Source organism: Xyrauchen texanus, chromosome 25 (genome assembly GCF_025860055.1).
Source record: "Xyrauchen texanus isolate HMW12.3.18 chromosome 25, RBS_HiC_50CHRs, whole genome shotgun sequence".
NCBI classification, from domain to species: domain Eukaryota; kingdom Metazoa; phylum Chordata; class Actinopteri; order Cypriniformes; family Catostomidae; genus Xyrauchen; species Xyrauchen texanus.
Window position 1 is genome coordinate 27,407,692 of NC_068300.1, and position 24,814 is coordinate 27,432,505.

Genomic DNA, 24,814 nt, shown 5'->3' on the forward strand with positions numbered 1-24,814 from the left:
AAGCAATGTTTTGAAAGTTTAAGATTGTGTATGGTCAGCACGCTCAACTGCCTCTGTCTCTGCCTGCAGGTGTTTCTGTGTGGACTGTTTGGATATATTAGTGGGTGCTGGAGTGGCTAACAGCGCTCGTGATCTAGACCCATGGCGCTGTTACATGTGTCAGCCTCTGCAGCAGTATGGGGTGTTAAAGAAACGCCATGACTGGAGCGTGAAACTACAGGAGTTCTTTGTCAGTGACAATGGACAAGAGTTTGTGAGTCTTATATTAGCAATCAACAAAAAGGGAAATTATTTGTTTCTAAAGTTGTAAATTTTTAATTATGCCTCTGTTTATATATTTGCCTTCTAGGAAAGTCCAAAAAGTTACCCTGCAGTCACAGCAGAGCAGAGACGTCCAATCAGAGTGCTTTCACTGTTTGATGGTATTGCCACAGGTGAATGTGGTGTTTTTTTGGATTTCTACATTATCCTTTTGCAATTTTCACCATGAGTTGTTCTCGTAGGTCAAAAATATGATCAGCTGTCTTCAGCTTCTGTGTGGTTAGTTAATAAAGACTCTATTTGCATTGCAGTGTTAATACTAACAGTACTAGTAATACTAGTAGTACTAATTGCAATTGTAATTGGTCAATTATTAAAGGTAGATGCTATTAGCACCCCAGTGTGCTAATAGCATCGTATTTTCTTTACAAATTGAAAAAAAATAAAAATGAGGCTTTAAATATTTCTTTTCCATTGCAAAAGAAATAGGAACACACTAAAATGGGCTTAAAGTACCACCTTCATCTTTTTGCAACTCACAATCAATAGGGGGCAGTCAGCAGTTTCAAATGTAGTTGGAAACTTTGAAAGCTACATTTCAAAGTTAAAGCTTTGATTAATAAACAAGATAATGAGCAGTCAGATGGACATTTTCATAATATATACACCAACAGAACACCAGATGTTTCTAACTGTATCTGGAGACTCCGCAGTCTCCCTTTTTATCACATAATAAAGTAATTTCAACTCAAATTATCAACTTCAAATTTGGTAAAAGACTGTGTAACATACGTATATTATTATTAAACACTCTTAACTATGAATGTTTTACATGTCTGTCAATTTGTAGGTTATCTGGTGCTTCGAGACTTGGGCTTCAAAGTTGATGTGTACATTGCATCAGAAGTATGTGAGGACTCCATTTCAGTGGGAGTTGTTCGGCATGAAGGAAAAATAGAGTATGTGCATGACGTTCGCAACATTACTAGAAAAAATGTGAGTAATCCGTCTGGTATAAATTACTTTTATTACTTTTTTCTATAGAACACAGAAGGAGATGTTAGGAAAATGTTAGCCTCAGTCACCATTCACTTTCATTGTATTTTATTCATACAATAACCACATTTACATGCACTTAAGAAAAACATTTATTCCAGGGTTTTTACAGAAAGCAGCATTCAGATAATTTGTTGTAAACGAGACCGCAGATTTCCTTGCGCCGATTAAGGGATTAACAGACACTGTTATGTGGCCATGTAAACACATACGCGTTGTTCAAACAGGTTTTTGTGCGTGGAATAGACACAGTGTTTCCGTGAGTCTTAAAAAGGTCTTAATTTACCCTTCCGTAAAAAATAAGGCCTTAAAAAGGTCTTAAATCGGAGCAGCGCGTCTTAAATTCATAAGGTCATGGCATTAAATGTTGTATGATGGATTGTCATCTTGTTGCAGGATTGATTTCTCATTGCATTTAAGTAGGGTGACCAGATGTCCCGTTTTGAAGAGATGTGTCCCGACAATTCTCTAAACTTTGTAATTATGTCCTGGTTTCACTGGTAGGCTCCTCACTGATTTTTTTCAACTTACATTTGATGTACTCATTTTCCTTCTCGCTGTTGTCTTTGGGATCGTTTGCAGAGAAGAGAAGCAATTCAGACAGCTACATTGCACTTTTTACGTAGTACAAGCACTTATATGTTCAGATGTGGGGGTTCTGTTTTGAATTTTTGGTTACAATGTTTGCAAATTTTTGTAATTTGAAGTGATTTCATAATTACACATGCAATATGACATCATATGGATAGGATAGGCTACATGGAATTTGTACATAAAGAAAGCAAAAAAAAAAAAAAAATGGTTAAATCGTGAAAAAACTAAATCTAAAATAAATTATAGATTTTCATAAACTATATAGCTTATACAGTTAAGTGTAGAAGTTTACATAACCCTTTTGTTTTTATTTCACACCCCTTTCAGAATGTATACAAATAGCATATAAGAGATAAAAAAAAAATTATGTAGTACTGCCCTTCAAAAGCTACATAACACAAAAGATAATATTTACACAAATCAAAGGGGTTTGCACCCCTTGGTTCTTCTTATGTTGCCTTCTTGAGCATCAATAATTGTTTACACTTTTTGTAATAGTTGTGTATTAGTCCCTCAATTGAAAAAAAAAAAAAACTCAGTCAAAACACAGGGCAGACAGCAGAGAATCGTGACATAGAGCTGATTGTAGATGCTCCAAAAAAATTATTGTCCAGTTCAAGGGGGCACAAGAGGCAAAGGGATGAGAGGAACAGGGCAAAGACAGGGAGGCAGGGCCAAGATGGAGCCGGAGACCAGAGCGAATCAGGTGGAAATCCATGAGACCACAGCAGATTGGGTGGACAGCCGAGAGACCAGAGCAGATCAGGCAGATGGCCAGGAGACCCAGAGGACCTGAGCAGATCAGGCAGACGGCCAGGAGACCAGAGCAGAACAGATAGATTGCCATGAGACCAGGAAAACCAGAGCAGATCAGGTGGATGATCAGGAGACCCAGAAGACCAGAGCAGATCAGGTGGATGACCAAGAGACTCAGAAGACCAGAGCAGATCAGGTGGATGACCAGGAGACTCAGAAGACCAGAGCAGAGCAGATGGATGACCAGAAGACCCAGATCACCAGAGTATGTCAGGCGGATGGCCAGGAGACCAAGGATAGCAGAGCAGATCAGGTGGACAGCCATGTGACCCAGAAGATTACCTCAGAGTAGGGACTAGATCAGGATGCCTGGTTGGCGGCCATAGGGCTGAAACAGTGTCACAAGACCTGGGTGGCGATCACTGGGTCGAGATAGGGTCAGGAGGCCTGGAGGCGGCCACAGACTAGAGACTGGAGCCGTGAAAGACTCTGAGGGTGGAGCCGTGGAAGGCGGAGCTTTAGTAGGCTCGGGGGGGGTGAAGCCATGGCAGGCTCGAGGGGCAAAGCCATGGAAGGCAGAGCTGTGGCAGGCTCGACGTGCGAAGCCATAGAATGCGGAGCCATGGGAAGCTTGACGAGCGAAGCCATGGGAGGCTCGAGGTACAAATCCGTAGAAGGCGGAGCCCTGGCAGGCTTGAGGCTAAGAGTGCAGGATGACTGGGAAATGACCTCAGTGGTTCTCGGGAGCGGCCTCTGTCGTCGTGGGCAAAGGCAGAGACTTGGAAACGACCTCTGTGGTCGTGAACACTGACAGAGACTTTGAAATGACCTCTGTGGTCGTGAATACTGGCAGAGACTTGGAAACGACCTCTGTGGTCGTGGACACTGACAGAGACTTGGAAATTACCTCTGTGGTTGTGAACACTGGCAGAGACTTGGAAACAGAAGCCTTTCTCCTCCTCCTCCTCCTCCTCCTCCTCCTCCTCCTCCTCCTCCTCCTCCTCCTCCGGGAGGCCGAAGTTGGCAGCACAGGCTCTGGGACGGACGAGGCTGGCAACGCAGGCTCTGGGATGGCCGAGGCTGGCAACGCAGGCTCTGGGACGGACAAAGCTTCCAGATCGTGTCAGGCGTGGGCATTGGCCGTGGCAGGCAGGAGTACTGAAAAGCCGTGAGGAAGGGTCTTCATGACCCTACGCACCGACATCAGTGGAGGATGATTCAACTTGGACAAAAGGGCCGAGAAGGGCTTCAAGCAGGAAGTCGCAAAAGGCAAGGTTATGACATGACGTGGAACCAACTCAGACTTGATTGGGACATGGAGTGGAGCAGGCTGAGGCGTTGCTGTGACCTGGCATGGAGCAGACTCGGGCATGGCTGTGACATTTCATGGAGCAGACTCGAGCATGGCTGTGACATGGCATGGAGCAGACTCGGGCGTGGCTGTGACATGGCATGGAGCAGACTTGGGCGTGGCTGTGACATGGAGCAGACTCGGGCGTGGCTGTGACATGGCATGGAGCAGACTCGGGCGTGGCTGTGACATGGCATGGAGCAGACTCGGGCGTGGCTGTGACATGGAGCAGGCTGAGGCATGTCTGTGACCTGACATGGAGCTGGCTAAGGCGTGGCTGTGACATGGAGCAGACTCGGTGTTGCTGTGACATGGAGCAGGCTGAGGCATGGCTGTGACCTGACATGGAGCTGGCTGAGGCATGGCTGTGACCTGACATGGAGCTGGCTGAGGCATGGCTGTGACCTGACATGGAGTGGACTCAGGCGTGGAAGACTTGGAAACTGGAACCAGGATAGATTGTGGAGGATCTGCTGAAGCGAATATCTCGAATACCAGCTCAACATATTCCTCCCATGTGTAATCTCTGGTCACCGGCAACTCCCTCCACTGGTGCGCAATGAGTCCGATTGAGAACTTCAGGGTTGAGTCGGAAAAGTCTGCATTTGACCAGGACACAAAACAGACAGGGATATTCTGGGATGGGTAAATTAGCTCGGGTCAGCCGAATGAAGGGTGCTGCTAGATCCATGTCAGTTGGTCAGTTGTTCTGTTACAATGAGGGAGGTCACAGGAGCAGGATCTAAATGCAGGCTTAAAAGTATTTAATAAAATAAACAAAGTACAAATTAATTGGGTAAACACAGGAACAAAAGAAACATCCTTGATCAGAACAGAGAAAACATGAACAATGGGAACTGGTCACGAACGGGAGGTCAAAACACATAAAACAACTGACAAGAACTGAACAGAAATAAGGTCATTATATACAAACTGACTAATGAAGGAATGGAACACAGGTGAGAAAAATAGGGAACAGCTGGAAGTGATCAGAGCAGGGGAGTATGGGAAGTGTAGTCCAGGAGGAACGAATGACACAGGGCAGACAACAGAGAATCTTGACAGATGTTGAGAAACTAGTTAATTTTACTGTAGTTGGGTTTCTTCACTGCTCAGGCCAAAGCAGGGATACATGAACAATTATGACTAGGGCTGTCGATTTAACGTGTTAATTCAGTGTGATTAATTTTATTAAAAATAACACGTAGAAGTTTACATAACCCTTTTGTTTTTATTTCACACCCCTTTCAGAATGTATACAAATAGCATATAAGAGATAAAAAAAAATTATATAGTACTGCCCTTCAAAAGCTACATAACACAAAAGATAATATTTACACAAATCAAAGGGGTTTGCACCCCTTGGTTCTTCTTATGTTGCCTTCTTGAGCATCAAAAATTGTTTACACTTTTTGTTATAGTTGTGTATTAGTCCCTCAATTGAAAAAAAAAAAAAAACTCACTCAAAACACAGGGCAGACAGCAGAGAATCGTGACATAGAGCTGATTCTAGATGCTCCAAAAAATAATATTGTCCAGTTCAAGGGGGCACAAGAGGCAAAGGGATGAGAGGAACAGGGCAAAGACAGGGAGGCAGGGTCAAGATGGAGTCGGAGACCAGAGCGAATCAGGTGGAAATCCATGAGACGCGTTGTGAAAGAAAAGAGAAAGGATATATTGGAGGGGGCTTTGGGGGCCCTGGATAGGGTTATTTATGAAACGCAGAAAGTGTGAGAAGGCCTGCTGCAGATATGCTTTCTAAATTACAGAGTGCAGGGTCCAACATTAACATTTTGTCACACCTGCTAATGGCAAGTGAATTAAGAAAATATACCGACCATAAATATTTCTTTCAGACCATTAAACTATATTTAAAATATTTTATATTAATATATATATATATATATATATATATATATATATATATATATATGTAACCCGGTCACACACACACAAGATGAGACAGTCACAATGTTGGATGAAACTGCTTTTAATGTATATTAAAAGCAGTGCAGGCAAAAGTACAAAACAAGGGAAATCCAGTGAGAGTAGTCGAGGGGGAGCGTAAGGTCGGAAGCTGGGGAAACAACGATATAAACAAGGGCGAAGGACAAGACGAGACTAGCGGGAACAAAGACAGGGGAACGAGAGAGTTGGCAAGCTAAGAGGATAATCAAGAGGAGGGAGGTCGAAACTAGACGAAACTAGCAGGGGCAAAACTAGACGAGACTAGCGGGGGCATAAACACGGGAATCTAAATACATACAATACATACAGGAATCTAAATACAATAACCAACCGGAAACAAACGGAAGGATAGTGTATTTATAGGGCGCAGTGCAGGTGTAAACAATGACAGGTGACGAGACGAGTGCAGGTGTAACTAATGTGTGGGGATAGGAAGCGCGTGAGTGTAAGTGGTCATAATGTTCTGGCAGATGAGCGGGAAGAGAGCACGCTCGCGGAGTGCATGTGTGTCAGAGGGGGGAGAGAGTTTACGAGCGAGAGCTCGTAATAGCAAACCGGGCGTGAAAGCCTGAGGGAGGAAAAAGAGCGTACGAGCTCAAGGGGGCGGAGCGAGGGAGCGGGAAGCAAGCACGCTCTGAGTGTATGGGTGCGTGCTCGAGGAAGCGGAGATGGGGCAGAGGAGCGGGGTTCGTGACAGTACTCCCCCCTCTGAATAGGACGGCTCCTGACGGCCGTGCTCGGCTGCGAGGAGCGCGAGGGGACAGAACGAGCGTGAGCTCGCGGGGGACAGAACGAGCGTGTGAGCTCGAGGGGACAGAACGAGCGTGTGAGCTCGAGGGGACAGAAGGCACAAAAGGGAAATGAAACAGTCCATGGGGGTCAATGGGCAGTTCAGGGCAAGGTCAGGGGGAACATAGTGGACAGGCGGGTGGTCGGGAGATCTAAGGGGCAGCCATAGGGCAGAGACTGGGTCAGGAGGTCTAGAAGGCGACTGGAGGACAGGGACTGGGTCCGGGGGCCTGGAAGGTGACCACCGGAGAACAGGGATTGGGTCCGGGGGTCTGGAAGGTGACCACCGGACAGGAACAGGGTCCGGAGGCCAGGGAAGAGGCCACAGGACAGGTAGAGGGTCAGGAAGTCCGGGCTGAGCCGTGAAAGGCGGAGCCGTCAGAGGTGGCACCGTAGGTGGCTCTGGAGGTGGGGTCCTGGAAGGCTCCGGAGGTTGAGCCGAGGGAGGCTTTAGGGGCGAAGGCTTGGAAGGCTCTGGAGGTGGAGCCGATGGAGGCTTTAGGGGCGAAGGCCTGGAAGGCTCTGGAGGTGGAGCCGAGGGAGGCTTTAGGGGCGAAGGCCTGGAAGGCTCTGGAGGTGGAGCCGAGGGGACCCTTAGGGGCGAAGGCCTGGAAGGCTCTGGAGGTGGAGCCGGAGGAGGCTTTAGGGGCGAAGGCCTGGAAGGCTCTGGAGGTGGAGCCAAGGGGGGCTTTAGGGGCGAAGGCCTTGGAGGCTCAGGAAGTGGAGCCCATAGAGGTGGCGCCGTAGAAGGCTCCAGGAGTGAAGCCCTGGTAGGCACTGGAGGCAGAGCCGGGGGAGGTTCGGGAGGCGAAGCTCTAGAAGGCTCTGGAGTCTTAGGGAGCAGAGCTGTGAGAGGCTCGGAAGGTGGAGCCGTAGGAGGCTCTGGAGGGGGAGCCGTAGGAGGCTCGGGAGGCAGAGCCATAGGAGCCTCTAGTGGCTGAGCCCTGGGAGGCTCGGGAGGTGGAGCCGTAGGAGGCTCTGGAGGGGGAGCCGTAGGAGGCTCGGGAGGCAGAGCCATAGGAGCCTCTAGTGGCTGAGCCCTGGGAGGCTCGAGAGGCTTGAGGGGGGGAGGAGCCCTGAAAGACTCGAGAGGGGGAGCCCTGAGAGGCTTGAGAGGAGGAGGAGCCCTGAAAGACTCGAGAGGGGGAGCCCTGAGAGGCTTGAGAGGGGGAGCCTTGAAAGACTCGAGAGACGAAGCCCTGAGAGGCTTGAGAGGAGGAGGAGCCCTGAAAGACTCGAGAGGGGGAGCCCTGAGAGACTCGAGAGGCGAAGCCGTGAGAGGCTTGAGGGGTGGAGCCATGAAAGACTCGAGAGGGGACGCCCTGAGAGGCGGAGGAGCCCTGAGAGACTCGAGAGGCGAAGCCGTGAGAGGCTTGAGGGGTGGAGCCATGAAAGACTCGAGAGGGGACGCCCTGAGAGGCAGAGGAGCCCTGAGAGACTCGAGAGGCGAAGCCCTGAGAGGCTTGAGGGGTGGAGCCATGAAAGACTCGAGGGATGGAGCCCTGAGAGACTCGAGAGGCGAGCCGTGAGAGGCTTGAGGGGTGGAGCCATGAAAGACTCGAGGGATGGAGCCCTGAGAGACTCGAGAGGCTGAAGCCGTGAGAGGCTTGAGGGGTGGAGCCATGAAAGACTCGAGGGATGGAGCCCTGAGAGACTCGAGAGGCTGAGCCGTGAGAGGCTTGAGGGGTGGAGCCATGAAAGACTCGAGGGATGGAGCCCTGAGAGACTCGAGAGGCGAGCCGTGAGAGGCTTGAGGGGTGGAGCCATGAAAGACTCGAGGGATGGAGCCTTGAGAGACTCGAGAGGCGAGCCGTGAGAGGCTTGAGGGGTGGAGCCATGAAAGACTCGAGGGATGGAGCCTTGAGAGACTCGAGAGGCTGGCCGTGAGAGGCTTGAGGGGTGGAGCCATGAAAGACTCGAGGGATGGAGCCCTGAGAGACTCGGGAGAGGCGGAGACCGAGAGGGCTCAGAGGGGCTGAGCAGAACCCGGCAGAGCCGTGGGAGACTCTGGGGGCGGAGCAGAACCTGGCAGAGCCGTGGAAGACTCTGGGGCGGAGCAGAACCCGGCAGAGCCGTGGAAGACTCTGGGGGTGGAGCAGAACCCGGCAGAGCCGTGGAAGACTCTGGGGGCGGAGCAGAACCCGGCAGAGCCGTGGAAGACTCTGGGGGCGGAGCAGAACCCGGCAGAGCCGTGGAAGACTCTGGGGGAACCTCTGCGGTCTTCAGCACAAGACGAGACTGGGGAGAAGGGGCCCTCTTCCTTCTCTGACGTCTTCGGCCAACAGGGGATGTGGCCATGGGGACGGTCGAGGCTACAGGCGCTGGCTCTGGAGCGGTCGAGGCTACAGGCGCTGGCTCGCTGACCGTGGCAGACATGGGCGCTGGCTCGTTGGCCGTGGCGGGCATGGGCGCTGGCTCTCTGGCCTTGGCGGGCATGGGCGCTGGCTCTCAGGCCGTGGCGGGCATGGGCGCTGGCTCTCTGGCCGTGGCGGGCATGGGCGCTGGCTCTCTGGCCGTGGCGGGCATGGGCGCTGGCTCTCTGGCCGTGCCAGGCTTCGAGGCTAGGGCCGTGACAGGCCTCGGGATTGGGGCCGTGTCAGGCTTCGGGACGGGGGCCGTGGTAGGCTTCAAGACGGGGCCGTGGTAGGCTTCAAGACGGGGCCGTGGTAGGCTTCAAGACGGGGGCCGTGGTAGGCTTCGAGAGGGGGTCTTGGTGTGGAGCACTGGTTCAGTGTCTGCCTCCCCACAGTAAACGAGGAACCAACGCACAGCAGGGCGAGGTCAATAAACTGAGCCAGGTCGAGAGAGCAGCGACCACCAGGCATGTATGATGAGGCTGGCTCATTCAGTCCATTTTGAAAAATGTCTTTCAGAACCACCTCATCAAAATTCACTTGGTTGGCCAGGGCACAAAAATCAGTGACATAATCCTCCAAGGGTTGACTCCCTGGCGCAAACACATGAGTCGAGCCGCTGGCTCCATAATGTTAAGGGCGGGGTTATGCGTTACACAACCACTGCCTTGCACGAAAAACTCATGGTAAGCGCCAGAAGAGCCGTCAAACCTCTCAGGGGGTTGAAGGCCCACGTCGCTCAGAAATGCGCTGGGAGCATAAACGGGCTCAGGGACAGACACAGGTAGAACGGGGTGACAAAAGTCAAACAAAGTGCTTACCTGCTGTCCCTGGGCCGTGAGTGCGTGGTAATCTCTCCCAGCCGCAAATCCGCGCTCCGAACACGCCACGAAAATCCGCTCTAGAGAGCTGCGTAAATCCGTGGAGTACATTGTGACTGCTACGGTGAGGTTGGTTATTCTGTAACCCGGTCACACACACACAAGATGAGACAGTCACAATGTTGGATGAAACTGCTTTTAATGTATATTAAAAGCAGTGCAGGCAAAAGTACAAAACAAGGGAAATCCAGTGAGAGTAGTCGAGGGGGAGCGTAAGGTCGGAAGCTGGGGAAACAACGATATAAACAAGGGCGAAGGACAAGACGAGACTAGCGGGAACAAAGACAGGGGAACGAGAGAGTTGGCAAGCTAAGAGGATAATCAAGAGGAGGGAGGTCGAAACTAGACGAAACTAGCAGGGGCAAAACTAGACGAGACTAGCGGGGGCATAAACACGGGAATCTAAATACATACAATACATACAGGAATCTAAATACAATAACCAACCGGAAACAAACGGAAGGATAGTGTATTTATAGGGGCGAGTGCAGGTGTAAACAATGACAGGTGACGAGACGAGTGCAGGTGTAACTAATGTGTGGGGATAGGAAGCGCGTGAGTGTAAGTGGTCATAATGTTCTGGCAGATGAGCGGGAAGAGAGCACGCTCGCGGAGTGCATGTGTGTCAGAGGGGAGAGAGTTCATGGCGAGAGCTCGTAATAGCAAACCGGGCGTGAAAGCCTGAGGGAGGAAAAAGAGCGTACTGAGCTCAAGGGGCGGAGCGAGGAGGCGGAAGCGAGCACGCTCTGAGTGTATGGGTGCGTGCTTTCGAGGAAGCGGAGATGGGGCAGAGGAGCGGGGTTCGTGACAATATATATATATATATATATATATATATATATATAATTTTATTTTATTTTATTTATTTTTTTTTTATCCTAATGACAATTAAGTATTTTGGTGTTTAACTCAATATGAGCCATCTCTCAGTGAAACTGCACCTGTTACATAAATTTGAAGACATATCGTGTTTCTGTTACTGGGCGGAGGGCGGGGCCATGTCATGATTCTACACACCCGGCCCCATATCAGGTTAATCAAACCCTTTACACCGGTGCCGAAACCCGGAAAGGTGGAGGCGAGAACCGGCTTGACAATTTAAATAATATTTTTAATAAAGAACTTAAACTAAAAGACACAAACACACACATATGACGGACAGCTACCCGTAAACGCTCTCTCTCTCTCCCGCACCACCACCCACAGTTTGCCTTTATCCCTCTCGGAGGCTTGATTAGCCTATATATATATATATATATATATATATATATATATATATATATATATATAAATATCATTATATATTGAATTATTGTTATATGAGGGGCTTTCTCTTCTATATTTTTTTTCCATCTTAATGTGAGGAAAATTCCACATACTCTATAGGTTGTCAAATCGGATTCTGCAGAAAAAAGAAACTTAAGAGCTGAATGGACTAAACATTTGCACCACTTTCCCACATGCATTTCAGCACAAAAACCTGTGTCTTAAGGCCAAAGTATACTTCAGTTGTACAGTATGCGTGACGGAAATTTTGCGGCCTGTCCACGTGCAAAATATATGCAATTTCAAGACATTAATTGATTGAATAGAAAAAAAATCTAAAGCTAAAATGATGACCAATTTGATGATTTGTAAGTGATATTTTTGAATTGTATCTTGGAGGTTATTTTATCATTAAGAGCAGTAGTTGTGAGATAATGTCTTTTATATGTAAGCAAAATGGTCATTGTAACAGAAATCTGAATTGATACCCAGCCGTTCTGGCATATATCCAGATACGTGGTTAAGTCAAGTGCACTTTCGGCACATTAAAGAGATGATTCAGATGTCAGGATCACTGTACTGGAATGATATTTTACAGTCCCGGCAGGTTGGAATTGCGGCATGCAAATTACGTTCAGCACAGATATTGTGGGTGCACGTACACATAAACAGTGGTTTTACTGGCTGCAATTCTTTCTAAAGTGAATTCCCCCTCAAGTATTGTAGATGAAAAGGACTTTATCCTCTGGACTGAGTGGAACATCTGGAAGAAAATTTTATTAAATGCCATTCATGACTTCCATGGCTCAGTGAGCTGTAATTACACTGATAGCTAACTTTAGATTCAAAGCAATGGAATTACACAAAAAGATTTGTTCAGGGAGTTTCCTTATCAAATCAAGGATCTTGCACTACATGTTCTTTTATGTTAAAAGCCAGTAAATGTTGTCTTACATTCAATTAATGTCAATGATAAAATATTTATAAATGTTAGAATCACTTTCCAACTCTTGAGATGACCGTGTGCACCCAGTAAATGCTGTAACTTTTAAACGATGCATACAAAGCTACAAGAGAAGGACATAGAGTGTACCACTTATGTCTGTGACAAATAACTAGGTCATTCGCCTACAAATGTAGTCCCACCCCAAAAAATTATGATTTAAACAACTATACAGCTTAAATAATTATTTTTGAAGGAAAAAGCCTTGCAAGGTCTTAAACAAAACTACAAACTTCACCTTTCTGCTTTTAAAATTTCTAAGTGCATGGCCATGTTTACTGTCATTGTAAGTGCCTTATTGCAACCGCAATGTTTTTCTGTTGTCTAGATTGCTGAGTGGGGGCCCTTCGACTTGGTGATTGGTGGAAGTCCCTGTAATGACCTTTCAATTGTCAACCCAGCCAGGAAAGGTCTGTACGGTAAGACATTATCAAGCACAACTCTTTTATTAACCCTCTGGGGTCTGAGGGTATTTTGGGCCTTGGAGAAGTGTTGACATGCCTTGACATTTGTGCTTTTTTCAGTTGCTCAAAAACATATTAATGGATAAAGTCTGATAACACTGTATTCAGCACAAACTGGGCTAAAATAATATGTGAGCAACACGTGTGTACATGTTTGTATTTTTGAGAAAATAACGTTTATGCATGGTTTTTGAAAAAAAAAAAAAAACATTTTTAAGTCATTGAAATAAGGCCATATAACACATACTAAACATTTGTCCACAAGACTTTTGAGAACTGGATCTTGTAGACTAGAGTTTTTGCTACAAAATGATGTTAAAACCATCCTGATCACTCATTCATACAAAACAATATAGTAATTGAAAAACACTTTTAGTGTTAGAAAGGTCATATGTGAGGAGGTGTGAACTATAATGAATATTGATTGTAATTCACACCTGAGGAGACAAAAGACCCCTCCCCTGGGCCTATCAATGAGGAATGTGACAGAAAGAGAATGAATGCGAGGAGACTTAATGATCAAAATCAAGTTTTAATTTAAAAGAATTAATCAGACTATACATTTTCTTATCATAAAGACTTTACTTAATTTTAGACCTACACTACCAGTCTCTTCTGCTCACCAAGACATTTATTTGATCCAAAATACGGTAAAAACAGTGATATTGTGAACTCTTTTTACAATTTAAAAGAACAGTTTTCTTTTTGAACATGTTGTAAAATGCAATTTGTGATCAAAGCTGAATTTTCAGCATCATTACTGCAGTCTTCTGTGTCACATGATCCTTCAGAAATCATTATAATATAGTGATTTTCTAATATGGGCATATTTACATCACATTTGACACATTTACAACTGAACAGATATTTGCAAGCACAAGCTTTGTTGATGATAATGAGGCAGCATAAACACTAGTTAAAATATAATCTAAACATTCATATTATTTTTAGATCATATTACATATCATATTAATATCATACAGCATACAATTTAAATATCTGCTTTAGCCGAAACAGCATTTCAAGGTAACTAAAACTTGCTTAATAGGACATATTTCGAATTTCAATGCTCTGAATCCTGGCTGGCAAGTCTGGAAACCGTCCCACTAGTAAAATATGTACATGTTTATGTAAAATAGCATGTCAACTAATGAAAACTAAATGACTTACTCGTCCGAAATTGTATCCTCGGCTGGATCAAATCTCTCTTCAAAATACAAACGTTCATCGGAGTCCCGCTCTTCTTCTGAGGAAAATGTTAACTCTTCGTCACTATCCAGGAGTTTTCTCACTTGTGTATCGTGCTATCTTTCAATTGAGCAGAAAAGTGAATGAACTTTGTTTTTTAAAGCGCAGTCGGGTTGAATTGTTTTATTTAAAAGTAATTTTAAGCTTTCTTTAGACACGTTTCATGTTTGTGTGATAAGTATTTGCGGAGTTTCAGTTCATTTTTGTGACGTGTTTCAGTCTGCTGACAGCTCACCCTTTTTATTTTCTTTATTTTACCAAAGCACAAGGTTTTGTTGTTATTGTGAGTGTATACAAATGCCCCAAATAAATAAATAAAATAAATATGCCCCAAAATGATGGAGTATTTTATGTTGTTTCTGCTGTAATGATGAAAAAAATCTCAAGACTTGCCGGCATGTCCGTCGATCCCAGAGGGTTAAGGAAATCTCTCATTCTCCCATACAAACACAAGCCCCTTGTAGATCAAGTCATGTTATGATTACATTCTGTTTCATGGCACACAAATTGGTATGGTGTGATGATGTAGTCTGTGGCAGTGCTTTTTTCATTAAAAGATTCAAACATTTGCATTTATATGATTGAAGTTTTGCATGACACAATCAGAACTGAAACGTTGCCCTTACCACCCTGAAAAGCCCTTCTTAGAATATCTTTGTTAAAGATTCAGTCATCTAAATTATATGTAAATTAATGCCAATGTTTATTTAGTTTATTGGTATGAAATCCCTATATATATATATATATATATATATATATATATATATATATATATATATATATATATATATATATATATAAATAAACATTCACACAGGATAATCATCATCCATCCATAGCTCTTAGACCTCATCTTTTATATGACATTATATTGCATATTTTGTTATACCATGAGTGGCTTATTTAGGACTCAATGTTAATTTAAAACTGAAGTGCATATTTACCACGTGGTATTGTCTTTGTTAAGAGGGGACCGGACGCCTGTTTTTTGAGTTTTACCGCCTCTTGAGTGAAGCGAAGCCAAAGGAAGGGGAAGACCGACCTTTTTTCTGGATGTTTGAGAACGTGGTTGCCATGAGCGTCAATGATAAGAGAGATATCTCTCGATTCCTTGAGGTTTGTACTCTCTTTAGACTTATTGTAGTGATGGTTTGATTAGGTTGATTACATTCAACAAACTAACTAAGAGTCTATGAGGACTGATTGATTTTAACTTGTATGCTGTAGTGTAATCCAGTGATGATTGATGCAATTGAGGTATCAGCTGCTCACAGGGCTCGATATTTCTGGGGAAACCTACCAGGAATGAAGAGGTATTTGTGCATACCTAATGTCGCCGCCTTTCCAATAAAAAATACTGTTACTTTAATGGGATAGCTCAAGCAAAAAAACCTAATTTTTTATGGAACACAAAATTATAATTTTTTATTAATATCCCGGTCGGTCTTTTCAGTATAATATCAGTGGTTCACTTTCAAGTTTCAAAAAGGACATACAAGTATCATAAATCCATGTAGTCCATGTGACATATTCCAAGTCTTCTGATGACACCTGAAATGGAAGGCATTTTAGTGAAAATCTTGAAGACGCTTTAGGGTCCTTTTTTAAGCTTAAAGGTTGCACTATCCACTGCCATTGCGTTGAAAAGAAGAACTTAGATATTTGTTAAAAATTATTGTTTTGTGTTTCACAAGTGATCAGGTTTGGAACAACATGGGTCAGATTATGAGAGAAATTTCATTTTTGTGTGAACTATTCCTTAAAATGTTTTGTTTACAGAATGTTTGGTATGATATGCTTAGAGCAGTAATTTATGTAACAACATAATTTAAGTTTGAAATTAATTTGCTTTGTTACAGGCCTCTGTGTGCTTCTGGCATGGATAAATTAGAACTTCAGGACTGTTTGGAACATGGTCGTGTTGCCAAGGTAACATCTTACATGTCTTAACCATTGTAGTTTTTACTTGATGCTTGATAGAGACATCTATGAAAGGCTCTGGTAAAAATATGAAACCACTGACCCTATATTGAATTACTCTGAATATGCCCATATATCTGTATTTCAGAGCTGTTTCGGTTTTAATTGCATTCCTATTTCAATAGGTTGTAAAAGTAAGGGATAATGTGCAGTCAGCCAACAGGGTGTAAATCAGAGAGGTCTTGAATTATCCTAAGTGGCTTTATTCCACATAATATGGAAGTAAATTCATGAAGCAAAAAAAAAAAAACATGTTGATTTTCTCTATTTAAAAAAATAAATGCATTCTATTATCAGTGCTTGCATTTTGGGAGGCTGAAATTTAACATGGTTGTATTTTTAAGTATTGAATATTTCATTTGGAAACATTTCACAACTAATTTCATTATTAAAAATTCAACAATAAATATAATTTCCAAAATATTCAGTTCATTTGAAAATACCATCTAAATTTTTCAAAAGGTAATATTCAGAGCGTTCTATTTCGCTTCCCAAAATTCGCTTCCTTAAATTCAGTTGGAAATTCAACCTTCCACATCTGCAGGAAAAGCAGCAGAGTACCAATGCACAATCTCAGCCTGGTGCTATTGTTCTCACCAGTAGGTGGTGCAATGCGCTCGGGTGTTGACTGCTGAAGACCAAATCTACAGGTAGAGATAATAGCCATGTACATTTTGATAGTTTGTTTTTCAAAATTGTTCATGGGTAGAAAATACAGTTGAAGCCAGAAATTTACATGCACCTTTGCCAAAGACATTTAAACTCAGTTTTTCACAATTCCTGACTGTAAAGAGATCAATGGAAAGGAGGAGGCGAGAACCGTCTTTTCAATATAAATAATAGTTTAATGATAAACTTAAAAGACAACATAAACACACACATGACGGACATGTCCGTAAACGATCTCTCTCTCCTGCATGATCCTCTGCAGTCGACCTTTATCCCTCTCGGGAGGCTTGATTAGCCTAATTCGGGACCGGGTGTGTAGGATCACGACCCGGCCCCGCCCTCCGCCCTGCCACACTGACATTTAATCGTAGAAACCATTCCCTGTCTTATGTCAATTAGGATCACTACTTTATTTTAAGAATGTGAAATGCCAGAATAATAATAGAGAGATTTATTTATTTCAGCATTTATTTATTTTATCACATTCACAGTTGGTCAGAAGTTTACATACACTTTGTTAGTATTTGGTAGAATTGCCTCTAAATTGTTTAACTTGTGTAAAACATTTTGGGAGCCTTCCAATAGCTTCTCACAATAAGTTGCTGGAATTTTGGCCCATTCCACCAGACAGAACTGGTGTAATTGAGTCAGGTTTGTAGGTCTCCTTCGCACATCCTTTTTCAGTTCTGCTCACAAATTTTCTATCGGATTGAGATCAGGGCTTTGTGATGGCCACTCCAATACCTTGACTTTGTTGTCCTTAAGCCATTTTGCCACAACTTTGGAGGTATGCATGGGGTCATTATCCATTTGGAAGACCCATTTGCTACCAAGCTTTAACTTCCTGGTTGATGTCTTGAGATTTTGCTTCAATATACAGTGCATCCGGAAAGTATTCACAGAACTTCACTTTTTCCAAAATTCATTATTTTCCTCAAAATTGTACAAACAATACCCCATAATGACAACGTGAAAGAAGTTTGTTTGAAATCTTTGACAATTTATAACAAATAAAAATCACGTAAGTATCCACAGCCTTTGCCATGACACTCAAAATTGAGTTCAGATGCATCCTGTTTACACTGATCTACAACTCGATTGGATTCCAACTGTGGTAAATTCAGTTGATTGGACATGATTTGGAACGGCACACACCTGTCTATATGAGGTCCCACAGTTAACAGTGCATGTCAGAGCAGAAACCAAGCCATGAAGTCCAAGGAATTGTTTGTAGACCTCCGAGACAGGATTGTATCAAGGCACAGATTTGGGGAAGGGTACAGAAAAATTTCTGCAGCATTGAAGGTCCCAGTGCGGTGGCATCCATCATCTGTAAATGGAAGTTAGGAACCACCAGGACTCAGAATCAAACCAAGCGATCGGGAGAGAAGGGCCTTAGTCAGGGAGGTGACCAAGAACCTGATGGTCACTCTGACAGAGCTCCAGCGTTTCTCTGTGGAGAGAGGAGAACCTTCCAGAAGAACAACCACCTCTGCAGCACTCCACCAATCAGGCCTGTACAGTAGAGTGGCCAAACGGAATCCACTCCTCTGTAAAAGGCACATGACAGCCTGCCTGGAGTTTGCCAAGAGGCACCTGAAGGACTCTCAGACCATGAGAAACAATATCTGAACTCTTTGGCCTGAATGGAAAGCGTCATGTCTGGAGGAAACCAGGCACCGCTCATCACCTGGCCAATACCATCCCTACAGTGAAGCATGGTGGTGGCAGCATCATGCTGCAGGGATGTTTTTCAGTGGCAGGAAATGGGAGACTAGTCAGGATCGAGGGAAAGATGAATGCAGCAATGTACAGAGACATCCTTGATGAAAACCTGCTCCAGAGCGCTCTGGACCTCAGACTGGGACAGATCTTCCAACAGGACAACGACCCTAAGCACACAACAAAGGAGTGGCTACGGGACACCTTTGTGAATGTCCTTGAGTGGCCCAGCCAGAGCCTAGTCTTGAAACCAATTTACATCTCTGGAGAGATCTGAAAATGGCTGTGCACCAATGCTCCCCATCCAACCTGATGGAGCTTGAGAGGTCCTGCAAAGAAGAATGGGAGAAACTCCACCAAAATAGGTGTGCCAAGCTTGTATTATCATACACAAAACGACTTGAGGCTGTAATTGGTGCAAAAGTTGCTTCAACAAAGTATTGAGCAAAGGCTGTGAATACTTATGTACATGTGATTTATTTATTTTTTTAATACATTTGCAAAGATTTCAAACAAACTTCTTTCACGTTGTCATTATGGGGTACTGTTTGTAGAATTTTGAGGAAAATAATGAATTTAATCAATTTTGGAATAAGGCTGTATCGTAACAAAATGTGTAAAAAGTGAAGCGCTGTGAATACTTTCCAGATGCACTGTATCCATATAATTCTCCTTCCTCGTGATGGCATCTATTTTTTGAAGTGCACCAGTCCCTCCTGCAGCAAAGCACCCCCGCATCATGATGCTGCCACCCCCATGCTGCATGGTTGGGACGGTGTTCTTCGGCTTGCAAGCCTTACCCTTTTTGCTTCAGACATAACAATGGTCATTATGGCCAAACAGTTCAATTTTTTTTTTTATTGGACCAGAGGACATTTCTCCAAAAAGTAAGATCTTTGTCCCCATGTGTACTTGCAAACTGTAGTCTGGCTTGTTTTAATGCTGGTTTTGGAGCAGTGGCTTCTTCCTTGCTGAGCAGCCTTTCAGGTTATGCTGATATAGGACTTGTTTCACTGTGGATATAGATACTTGTCTACCTGTTTCCTCCAGCATCTTCACAAGGTCCTTTGCTGTTGTTCTGGGATTGATTTGCACTTTTCGCACTAAACTACATCCATATTTTGGAGACAGAATGCATCTTCTTCCTGAGTGGTATGATGGCTGCGTGGTCCCATGGTGTTTATACATGCATACTATTGTTTGTACAGATGAACATAGTACCTTCAGGCCTTTGGAAATTGCTCCCAAGGATGAACCAGAATTGTGGAGGTCCACCATTTTTTTTCTGAGGTCTTGGCTGATTTCTTTTGATTTTCCCATGATGTGAAGCAAAGAGGTACTGATTTAACTTAGTGAATGTAAACTTATGACCCACTGGAATTGTGATATAGTCAATTAAAAGTGAAACAATCTGTCTGTAAACAATTGTTGGAAAACTAACTTGTGTCATGCACAAAGTAGATGTCCTAAACACCTTGCCAAAACTATAGTTTCCTAATATTAAATCTGTGGAGTGGTTAAAAAATTAGTTTTAATGAGCTAAATAAGTATATGTAAACTTCTGACTTCAACTGTAGATACATATTTGATTTGCACATGTGGGTGGGCATGAAACACACCTTTTCACTGATTGGTCAACCTGCATCATCAGTTCTTCAATGCCGTTCAACAGAATAATTATCCACCGCTGCTCATCTTTTAATGCAACTAAATATTATCTCTCTCTCTCTCTCTCTCTCATTAAGCAACCAGACTAAGGAATGCATGTGACACAAACCGTACTTGTCAGGGAAGGGTCTATCGAGAGGAAGCCGTGTCTATAGACATTCTTCTGCGTAGGCATGAGTTCTGCAACCTACGTGTGCCAGATAATTATTAGTTGTCTGTTTTAGAAATAGCCTATTGATGTCCCTCACATCTGCATGCAAAATATCTTAGCCTACTTCTTAGACACACATCCTGTTTTATTTAGCTGTGAGCTATCAAAATCTCTATCAAAAGGTGTGGCGAAGCTGTGCACAGGGTGATCCACTGTACCGCGCAGAGTGGATTCATTTACGTTGTAGTGAAGCACAGACCAGTATGTGGAATGCATTGGCTTTTAAAAATGATATAAAAAGATTGCCGATACATTGTCCAGGTTATTTCATAACTCAGATATTTGAAGAGCTGATTGCTTTGTAGGTATCATTAGTACATTAGTATCATTAAAGTAGCACTTAATCTCTATGGCGTTTCTCAATAAGCAGTAGTAGTAAAGTAAAAACTTTGTAAATTAATGAGGGCTTTGAACCTCTCTAAAGTCATAAGTGCAACTTTTGTTTATCATAATTAAATATATCATAATCATAATTATACAGCATTATTTTCCCAAAATCCAGAAGACAAATGCACAGGTAAATGGAGGGACAATTTGCACTAACTGACAAAAACTACTACACCAGGTTTTACATTTACTAATTCAAAAACTTCATTTCATTATGAAATAAATAAATATGTGATGCATTTTATGAAATAGAAAAATGACAATACCGTGTGCATTTAGTTTCCAGCAAAAGAAACACGAAGGTAGGCCTATTGTTTATTGATTTAGGCCTATTTAATTTACTTTTTTCTGCTCATTTCTTTTCAAAATCAAAAAACAAACTATCAAAACATACACGGCTGCTCTCTCTATCACGTGGCTCGTTGTTCATGACACCACAGAGACTCCTAGTATGTGGAGGCTCATGCTACACTCCGCAATCCATGCACGACTTACCATGTGCCCTACTGAGAGCGAGAACCACTAATCACGACCACGAGGAGGTTACCCCATGTGACTCTACCCTCCCTAGCAACCGGGCCAATTTCATCGCTTAGGAGACCTTGCTGGAGTCACTCAGCACAGCCTGGATTCGAACCCCGAGACTCCAGGGGTGGTAGTCAGCATCAATACTCGCTGAACTACCCAGGCCACTTTTTTTGTTGTTGTAATAAATGCACATTAATTTATTACCACTTATCCTGTGTAAGATCACAAAGGTATTGGAGCCTATCCTAGGAAACGCAAATAAACAAGGCTCAGTTTTCACCATGGTACAATGTTAAATAAAAAATATATGTTCCAGAAAATCATATTAATGGAATAATTGCATCTTACATATTAATATAGTAAACTTTGGTCTTCCTACTTCATTATGCCGATGTGTACCTACACAGCAATCAGTGCTTCAGTGCCTGTTCTAGAGGCACTAGGCAATTTCTTTTGGTGGCACCCTGTTTTTTGTATTATTTTATTTGTTTTTTTATTTTACTTATTTTTATTATTTAATGTGGCATGACACAACAAAGTCATTCAAATAATCACTTTAACAATCTGTTTTTTTGCAAGCTTTGGCAAATCTAATCAAAAGTCAAGTTGTTTTAGGCTGTAGTTCTTCCACAGAGGTGCTCATTGTAACTTCGAAAAACAATATTTTGTTATCTGATAAAGTGATAAAAACATGTCCACCTCATAGGAGCTGCCAGCCAATCAGAATGTCTTGCAATTTATGCTGCAATTTACTTCATGCTTGCTGTGAATTTTCTGTGGCCATTTCATGCTGTCTGAGACTAAACCTTAGTACTGACCAAATTAAATTCACCTTCAAACATACTTGACTTAATTGTTTAGTGTTTTACAAGTATAGAAACTATAATATAAAGATTGCAAAATAATCAATCTCATATCCATACCATACCATGTTTTGAAATAATGACATACTTATTTTACTATTAATATTCATGTTCAGATAAATTCTAGCCATTTCTGAAACTCCAACACACCAAAGAATATGCATTTTCCTATTTCCTGCTTAGTAGTAAAATTTTAATAAACATTTTTATTAACATTCATTAAATATTTTATTAATTATAATGTTATTATATTAATTATATTTTTTATTTATATAATTATATAAATAACTGCTAATATAAATAGTCTATAAGATGAACACATGGCATGGTGTTTCTACAAGAAACATGTTGAATTCAGTGGTACTGTGTCAAAGTTCAAAATCTTTAAGCTTGTTCTCTTTAAGTCTCATGGGCAAACTTGTTGGGCAAACAGAATAATATTTAGCATTTTATTTGATCACCTCACAATTTCTCCTGCTCTTGTTTTTGCGTACAGCTCATGAAATTATGGATTGCGTCTCTTGAGCGTGGTTGCGTAATACAGTGCAGAGGGAACATTACCTCCACCCAGTGTCACAGTTGAAGAATGGGAAGACAAGAGGTGTGGATCCAAATGCGGTTTTTATTAATGAACACAATGGTGAGGGCAAACAGACATGAGCAAATAAAACAACCACGGTGGGTAAAACGAAACTAAAACAGGGAGACATCAAAGGAACACGGAACGGATAAACCTGGCAAGACAGGGAGCAGAGCGAACATCAAGACAGCAGCATACACTCGGGAACAAACATGAAACAGTAACGATCGACAACGGAGAGAGGAAACGACGGGGTTTAAGTAGACAGACACAGTGATAACAAAACAAGCGACAGGTGCGGACAATAACGCTGTGACAGCGGTGATGAGGATTGAGGAAGAAGGGAAGTGTAGTTTTTAACAGAGACCGTGAAACACAGGCGGACAACACGGAAGAAATGACAGGGAGCGTGTTAGGTGAAACAGAAAACACGGGACGGATAACAAGGAAGGGCGACATGGAACGTGACTGGCGAGGGTGAAACAGAAAACACGGGACGGACCACATGGAGACATGACAAGAGAAACAGAGAACACAGTGAGGACAACGGGGAATCGTGACACCCAGAAGATGTGTCCGAGATTTTGCAATAGCAAAGTAGACATCAGACGCATTTTTCCCCCCAAGTTTTTTTGTTGCAATGCTGTCAATATACTACATTTGTGGATTCTCTGAGATAGTAACAAAGCTTATAGCTCACATGGGAAAGGGTTCAAATTTCTAATTGCGAGTTTTTAATTGCAGATGTGAGGGCACTGCATAGCTCTGGGCCTCGTTTCCCAAAAGCATTGTGAGCCTAGATCGAAGAATACATCTTACGATTCATCTTAGTTTTGCCTCCTGTTTCCCAAAGCCATCATAACTTAAGTAGTACTTGAAAATGGTTGTAAATTTATGAGTGCTCTGGAGTAATCCTACAGAGCTAAGAGCATCTTAATAGACAAGGGCTGGGTTTCCCGATAACGTTGCAACTTAAGCTTTAACGATCATCTTAAATAATGTTGCTCGTTACTTTACGATAGAGTAATGCCTGTTTCCCAAACCAGCATGTAAATCGCTCGTTATAAAGTTGAACTTAATTGCTTCATTACAGGAACTGTCCAGTCCAAAGGTTTGGCCAGTATGTCAAGGTGTTTGTCTTCTCAAAATGAAAATAAGGTGGAAATACTGACAAACATGGACGTTGTTTGTAACCTTGTCGATGCGGCAGAATTTATTACCTAAATATTACAGAATTTAAGTTAAGAAATTAGGCATCATTATGCATCATGCAATTTGTTACTGACTTGTAACAAGACTGTAGGTAAGCTGATTTGAACCAGCCATTGGAGGAAGGAAGAAGAGGAGGAAGAGAGGGAATATCTCATTGCACACTCTCGCTCTAATCTCCTCTGTTAACCATATTTTCATTATTTATTAAGGCATATTTATAAAAATTTTAAACTGCGTGGTCACATTACTCACGTGTCTTTTTAAATAATCCGTTTAATAAAAATGTGTTGTCTTTCTATTGCCATTACAATTGTGCTTATCAATGAAGGCTAATATAACATTATTCTGTGCATCATCTTACATGTCTTGTAAATTTAGACCTATCATGTCACATGCGCAGACTTCATAGCGTTATTTTCAACACTTTTTTTATCCACTGAAATAAATTACAATGGCTTTTCAATTATCAAAATATATTAATCCAATTTATTAAATGTCCCATTGTTTTTGATGAGCTGTGAAAAATGTGAGAAAGGTATGTTTAAGTTGCACTTAATGGGCTTAAGAGTGGTCCAAGAGCATTCATTTACGAACATTTTTACAAACTACTTATATAACGATGCTTTAGGGAAATGGGCCTTAGAGATTAAGTACTATCTAAGTGCTAATAACGTCCTACATAGTGCTTTGGGAAGCCCAGCCAAGGTTAATAATAATAATGCATTAAATATATATATAATAGAGAGAGCAGAAAAATGTCAATTACTTTTCTCATCGTCTCCTCTTCCTTTCTGACACCCAAGGGCGCTCATGCCCCCACCACACATTGTGCACCACATTTCTGTCAGCGTTATCACCTCTAGGAGTAAAGAGCAGACATGTCTCCTTGTTTGGTGCTCCGCAATAACAAGGTGAGTTATACTCTATTAATGTCATTGCAGGACTGTACGGCCTCCACTGTGTTCAGTGATCCTGGAAGCTTTCATCTCGACCCACATAGCAA

At 42.9% G+C, this 24,814-nt stretch overlaps 1 protein-coding gene across 2 annotated transcripts in view; it reads left to right on the forward strand.

Moving 5' to 3' along the window:
• Nucleotides 1–24,814, forward strand: part of LOC127618953 (DNA (cytosine-5)-methyltransferase 3B-like) — a 98,763-nt gene that overhangs the window by 70,546 nt on the left and 3,403 nt on the right. Inside the window, exons 14-20 of one of the 2 annotated variants that reach the window (XM_052091657.1) lie at nt 70–253; nt 350–434; nt 1,112–1,257; nt 12,608–12,698; nt 14,959–15,107; nt 15,219–15,304; nt 15,851–15,920. In XM_052091657.1, the coding sequence (XP_051947617.1) occupies nt 70–253; nt 350–434; nt 1,112–1,257; nt 12,608–12,698; nt 14,959–15,107; nt 15,219–15,304; nt 15,851–15,920 (811 nt within the window). The remainder of the gene's footprint in view (nt 1–69; nt 254–349; nt 435–1,111; nt 1,258–12,607; nt 12,699–14,958; nt 15,108–15,218; nt 15,305–15,850; nt 15,921–24,814) is intronic. The other variant, XM_052091658.1, reaches the window with a different exon arrangement.